Source organism: Caloenas nicobarica, chromosome 18 (genome assembly GCF_036013445.1).
Source record: "Caloenas nicobarica isolate bCalNic1 chromosome 18, bCalNic1.hap1, whole genome shotgun sequence".
Lineage (NCBI taxonomy): Eukaryota > Metazoa > Chordata > Aves > Columbiformes > Columbidae > Caloenas > Caloenas nicobarica.
In genome coordinates this window covers 1168889-1175210 of record NC_088262.1, presented here as the reverse complement: position 1 = coordinate 1175210, position 6322 = coordinate 1168889, and the positions used below count along the sequence as shown (strand labels likewise).

Genomic DNA, 6322 nt, shown 5'->3' with positions numbered 1-6322 from the left:
TGCTGGGGTGCACGGGGCTCCTGGGGGCACTGCTGCTGAGTCTGGGGGTGCAGCCAGGGGCAAGCGGGGTGCAGAGCGCGGCTGCGGGTGCTGCTGTGGGGTGCTGGGCACGGAGAGACGCCCGGTGCTGCCGGTGGGGTGCAGGTGCTGGGGGGGTGCAGGTGCTGCCCGGTGCAGTGGGTGGGGGTGCCCGGTGCTGCACGGGGGTGCTGTGGGTGGGGTGCACATGCCATCAGTGGGGCGCGCATCAAGCGGGTGGGGTGCACGTGCTGCCCGAGGCTGTGCACGTGCTGCCCGGGGCGGGGGTGCCCGGTGCTGCCCGGGGGGGCCGAGGTGCCACCTTCGGGGTGCGGGGCCCGGCGCGGCGAGGCCCGCGGCGGCCTGGCGCTACCGGAGGGCGACCGGCTGCGGCCCGGGGGGTGTCCGGAGCTCGGTGGGGGTGCCCGGCGCTGCCGGGGGCGCTGCCGGGCGCTGCGGCCCAGGGGCACCGCCGGGGCCGGGGGTCCCAGCGCCCCCCCCCTTTGCCCCATGCAGGTTCCGGGGTGCTGCGGGGCGGGGGCAGCCCGGCAGCCGCCCCACGTGGTCGGTGCCGCACCAGCCAATGAGAACGCGTGTTTCTGAAAGATCTCCATATATGGCGATGTTCTCGGCCGGGAGGGTGGGGCCGTCGCCCCCTGCGTATAAAAGCTCGGGGCTGGGAACCGGACGGTCTCACTCAGCCGGCGGCAGCGGACCAGGTGGCACCGTCTCCTCAGCGCCGAGAGCAACTTCCCCCGCACAGGTACCGGCACCGGCCCCGCGGCAGCGGCCACGGGGCGTGGCCCGCACCCCTGCCGCCCCCTTCTCCTGCTGTTCCTGTGGGGTGGCGGGCTCGGTCCCGACTGCGGTGGCTGTGGCCGCGTATTGCCCCATGCCTTCTCCCCCCGCCGTGGTGGAATGGTCTTGCCCGTTTGAATGGGCCGTTGGGAGGGGGGGTGTGTGTGTGTGTGTGTGTGTGTGTGTGTGTGTGTGTGTGTGTGTGTGTGTGTGTGTGTGTGTGTGTCGGGCGCGGCGCGATTGGCGGCGGCGGCGGGTGACGTCAGGGCGCGGGAGATTCAAACGGCAACGGGAGGGGGCGCGGCCCGGGGTCCGTCCTGGCGGGGGGCCGGGCCGGGCCAGCCTGGCCCTTGGCCAGCGCGGCCTCCCGGGACGGCTGCGCTGACCGGGCCGCCCCCCGCCGCAGAGCCTCCGCCATGGAAGAGGAGATCGCCGCCCTCGTTATCGACAACGGCTCCGGTATGTGCAAGGCCGGTTTCGCCGGGGACGACGCTCCCCGCGCCGTGTTCCCCTCCATCGTCGGGCGCCCCCGGCACCAGGTAGGCGGGAGGGTGCGGCGGGGAGGGCGGGCCGGGGCGGTGCTGCCGGCGGGCGGGCGCTGACTCACTGTGGGCTCCGCAGGGCGTGATGGTGGGCATGGGGCAGAAGGACAGCTACGTGGGGGACGAGGCGCAGAGCAAGAGGGGCATCCTCACCCTGAAGTACCCCATTGAGCACGGTATCGTCACCAACTGGGATGACATGGAGAAGATCTGGCACCACACCTTCTACAACGAGCTGCGCGTGGCTCCCGAGGAGCACCCTGTGCTGCTCACAGAGGCTCCCCTGAACCCCAAGGCCAACAGAGAGAAGATGACGCAGGTACCTTTGCTTGCCCAGTGGCTACCCTTTGCTCTCATCTCATTCACAAATCTTCTTTCGTTATGGCATCTTAAACCTGAGTTTGTTTTTTCTTTTTCTCCCAACATTTCCAGGGTTCTGTACTCCAGGCATTTTTCCCCTGACGCCTCAGGTTTCTTTCATTTGTGTTTCTGCCTGCGTTCTTTGCTTTTTCCTTCACACACTGGGGGGGGGGTTTTGCATGTCAGCATGTGTGTTCTCACCTGGGTGTGAGTGACCCAGCTCACTACTTGGTGTTAAGCGATTGGTTTTTTCTCTTTTTTGCAGATCATGTTTGAGACCTTCAACACCCCGGCCATGTACGTGGCCATCCAGGCTGTGCTGTCCCTGTACGCCTCTGGTCGTACCACTGGTATTGTTATGGACTCTGGGGATGGTGTGACCCACACCGTGCCCATCTATGAGGGTTATGCTCTGCCCCACGCCATCCTGCGCCTGGACTTGGCTGGCCGTGACCTGACAGACTACCTCATGAAGATCCTGACAGAACGAGGCTACAGCTTCACCACCACAGCTGAAAGGGAAATTGTCCGTGACATAAAGGAAAAGCTGTGCTACGTTGCCCTGGACTTCGAGCAGGAGATGGCCACTGCTGCCTCTTCCTCCTCCCTGGAGAAGAGCTACGAGCTGCCTGATGGCCAGGTGATCACCATCGGCAATGAGCGGTTCAGGTGTCCAGAAGCTCTATTCCAGCCCTCCTTCCTGGGTAGGTGTGGGCCAGGGCTGTTCCCTGCTGGTGCCTCTGGTGTGGGGCTGGTGTGGCTACAAATGAGGGGCTGCCTGGGTACTAACGAGCCCACAACTCTTCTCCTCTAGGCATGGAGTCCTGCGGCATTCATGAGACCACTTTCAACTCCATCATGAAGTGCGACGTGGACATCAGGAAGGACCTGTATGCCAACACGGTCTTGTCCGGAGGCACCACTATGTACCCTGGCATCGCTGACAGGATGCAGAAGGAGATCACAGCCCTGGCGCCCAGCACAATGAAGATCAAGGTAAGAAATGCTCCTTCACTGCAGCAGATGGGACTGCTGGGCCTCGTGAGGGAAGATGGGAGAAATTGGGGGCTGTTCTGACCACAGCTGCTCTCTTTCTGCAGATCATCGCCCCGCCTGAGCGCAAATACTCGGTCTGGATCGGCGGCTCCATCCTGGCCTCGCTCTCCACCTTCCAGCAGATGTGGATCAGCAAGCAGGAGTACGATGAGTCTGGCCCCTCTATCGTCCACCGTAAATGCTTCTAAATGGACTGCTGGCGAGCGCCCTGCGCCCGCTGCATGAGTCGTCTCACTAGTATATGTTTGCCCAGGCAAATCTATACACCTCATGCTAGCCTCATAAAACTGGAATAAGCCTTCTTTCAAAAGAAAACTTGCCCTTGGAAAGTCTGTACCTGATGTTAGACATATGTCAGCACTGGATGGTCGAGCTCTCACTTGATTTGACCTTGTTATTTGAGTTAACCGTTCCCTCGCTGTACACCTGAGTGAAATACCCTGTGCGGATCCGCTCCTGGCCACGGGGCTGGTGCAGCACCTCGCCGTGGCAGAGGACCGGGGAGCCACCCCCAGCGGACCCCTGGGCCGGGTGCGGTGCGTACAGGGTATTCGGAGTCAGACTTTGCCATACATCCAGTGTGAAGTATTCCAGATTTCCTGTAGAGGCTGGTAGGAGTCCATCGAGAATTCACTTCTGTCACTGCCGTTCTAGCAAGGTTGGGAAAAACATATCGCATCCGAGCCTTACGAACCAGTCTTCATCCTCCTCCCCACCTGCATCCCAGTCGCCATCACGGAGCTGAAGTTACACAACTTGAGTTGCTGAAACTTTGCATTTACACCTGTAAATTTATGCATTGTTTTAATTTATGTAAGATTTTTTTGTACGTTGCCTTAATGTTCTCACATGACGGTAGGAAACCAAAATTTGTAAGTCATCCTAAAGTTGAGAAATTGTTACACCCAACAACACATCATTGTGTAAGGAAAATAAAAAAGCGCTGCAGTAAACTCCACCCAGGGCTCTGATTGCTGGGCAGGCAGACGCGGGGAGGGGGGGGTGACAGGTGGGAGCTGAGCTGGCACAGAGCCCTTGTGAAGCTGTGATGGTATTTCTGGGGTAAAAATGACTGGTTTAGGTACTGAGCAAGTGCTGGAGGTAGGTGATGGGTGCTGCCTCTCCAGCTCTGGTGCACTTCCACCCTCCTGCACTGGGAGAACTGGTTTAGTAGGGTCACCTCCAGTGTGGGGAGTCCCCAGACAAAGGGGTGCAGGGTGGGGATCCCCCAGTGTGGCACAGAACAGGCTTGGCAGGGCCCTGGGTGTGCTGGAAGGGATGGAGGCCCCCAACCCCAGCAGCTCAGCTGCTGCTGTGGCCTATTTCGGAGAGGAAACATGCTAACTAATTAACACACCCGAGGTCTGGCAGTGCTGCTCCAGTTAGGCTCTTGCTGGCTCTGCTGTGAACATGGCCCTGCTCCCCTCCATTTTGCCCTGTGTCAAACGGTGCGAGGGCACCGGGGAGCACCTGGATTGTGTCCCCCTCACATGTCACAGCTGGGCTGCCGCATCCTGCTGGTTCTGAGCCCTTGCCCCCAGCCCAGCCCGGCACTGCTGCCCACCGCGCTGGCACAGCCGGAGCAGCCGCTCTGCCTCCCTCCTCTGCCCTGCTGCACAGCAGATGCGGCCCAAAGCACCCACTGTCCGGGTGCCGTTTGCTCCAGAGACACGTGGCCGCTGTCAGAGCCCTCGGGGTGGCCACGGGCTTGTGCAGGTCTGCACCCGCCTGCCCACGCTCGGGATCCCTGAGAGAGCAGGTGACCGTGGGCAGGATGGGTGGCGCAGCCACCGGGGGGGATGGTGGCACGTCCGTCACCGGGGGCTGGGTGCCCTCAGCAGCCGCTGCCCCTCCAGGCCCCGGGGTCCCTCCGGTGCAGGACGAGTCCCCCGGGGCCACCCGGCCGGCGGCACCTGCGCTCACCAAGTGGCCAGCACCCTGCCAGCTGTCCGCCCGTCTGTCTGCCCATCCGTCCAGCCCTCTGTGCAGCCATCTGTCTGCCCAGCCCTCCCGGCACCTGTCTGCCTGTCCATCTGTCTGTCCTGCCCTGCATCCGTCTGGCAGTCCACCCTTCCATGGCTGCACTTGCCAGCCATCCTGCCCTTCATCCGTCTGTCCGTCCCTCCCTGCGTCTGTCTGTCCCGCCATTTGCCCAGACATCCGTCCGTCCATCCTGCCGTCCTTTTGGCCGTCTGTCCATCCACCCCTCCCCGCCGTCTGTCGATCGCGCTCTGGCCCGGGGCGGCCGCCAGGGGGCAGCACCGCCCTGCCGCGCCGCAAAACGACACGAGTTTGCGCGCGCTCAGAGGGAGGGCGGGGCCGGGGTGGGCGGGGCCGGGCGGGGCCGGGGTGGGTGGGACTGGGCGGGGCCGGGCGGGGCCGGGCGTTCCGGAGCAGGGAGCAGTTCCTCGCCCGTTACACCCGAACCCCCGTGTTCCCCGCAGCTGCCGGCAGGCGGGAAAGGGTTAAGGGCACCCGGGTGGTGAGAACAAAAGGGCTCTCCGCCAGCCAATGGGCGCCGGGCTCTGCCTCCCCGCACCCGCTGGTTGGCTGCGGCGCGGCCAATGGTGTCCGAGCTCTGCCTGTCCGTCTGTCCCCACGTGGGGTGGCAGCGATCTGTCTGCGCAGCGGGCAGCTCCTGCCTGCACCTGCCTGCATCCTGCATCCTGCATCCTGCACCCTCCTGCATCCTGCACCCTCCTGCACCCTCCTGCATCCTGCACCCTCCTGCATCCTGCATCCTGCACCCTCCTGCACCCTCCTGCATCCTGCATCCTGCACCCTCCTGCATCCTGCACCCTCCTGCACCCTCCTGCATCCTGCACCCTCCTGCATCCTGCATCCTCCTGCATCCTGCATCCTCCTGCATCCTCCTGCATCCTGCACCCTCCTGCATCCTGCACCCTCCTGCATCCTGCACCCTCCTGCATCCTGCATCCTGCATCCTCCTGCATCCTGCATCCTCCTGCATCCTCCTGCATCCTGCACCCGCCTGCACCTTCCTGCCTGCACCCTCCTGCATCCTGCAACCCTCCTGCCTGCACCCTCCTACCTGCATCCCTGCTGCCTGCACCCTCCTGCCCAAAATTTCTTCCTGCCTGCACCCCTCCTGTAGCATCCTTTCCCCCTGTAGCCTCCTTCCCCCCCATGGCTCCCGCAGACCGTTCCTTCCCATCCATCCCATCCCGTCCCGTCCCGTCCCATCCCATCCCCTCAAAAGGAGGCAGAGCCCACACCACCAACGGTTCATATATTTATTCATAAGCCAAGTTATCAATAAAAAAAGTTCCATACTAAAAGGCCTTTACATAGAGTTTGCTGTTCATAAAACCTTTGTGTTTTTAATCCTTTTTTTTCTTTTTTTTTTTTTTTTTAATCGTTGGCTTTTTTTTTTTTGCCTCGTTTTGTGTGTTTTAGTGTTTACGCTGGAAAAGCCCCTGTACACATTTACAGCGCAGGGCGCGGCGGGCGAGCAGGGCTCGGCAGGACGGGCCAGCGTCCGCCGGCACCGCGGCCACCCCGCTATTGCACTGGGACGGGGGGGCGGC

The 6322-nt window shown here is 62.5% G+C and overlaps 1 protein-coding gene across 2 annotated transcripts; it reads left to right on the top strand.

Annotated features, from left to right (window-relative positions):
- Nucleotides 1–680: 680 nt before the first annotated feature.
- On the top strand, nt 681–3732 carry ACTG1 (actin gamma 1). Of its 2 annotated transcripts, XM_065647541.1 has the most exons (6): nt 681–781; nt 1223–1355; nt 1438–1677; nt 1984–2422; nt 2533–2714; nt 2819–3732. In XM_065647541.1, the coding sequence occupies exons 2-6, from the start codon at nt 1233–1235 to the stop codon at nt 2960–2962; spliced, it is 1128 nt and encodes a 375-aa protein (XP_065503613.1). In that variant the 5' UTR covers nt 681–781; nt 1223–1232; the 3' UTR covers nt 2963–3732. The 2 variants fall into 2 exon arrangements, with proteins under 2 accessions (XP_065503613.1, XP_065503614.1); XM_065647542.1 differs by lacking the exons at nt 681–781; nt 1223–1355 and adding an exon at nt 1791–1828 and having other exon boundaries at nt 1631–1677.
- Nucleotides 3733–6322: the final 2590 nt, after the last annotated feature.

Coding starts and splice junctions, on each gene's coding strand:
- ACTG1 (XM_065647541.1), top strand. CDS start 1,233: ATGGAAGAGGAGATCGCCGCCCTCGTTATCGACAACGGCTCCGGTATG. Junction 1,356..1,437: donor TCGGGCGCCCCCGGCACCAG/GTAGGCGGGAGG, acceptor TGGGCTCCGCAG/GGCGTGATGGTGGGCATGGG. Junction 2,423..2,532: donor ATTCCAGCCCTCCTTCCTGG/GTAGGTGTGGGC, acceptor CTTCTCCTCTAG/GCATGGAGTCCTGCGGCATT.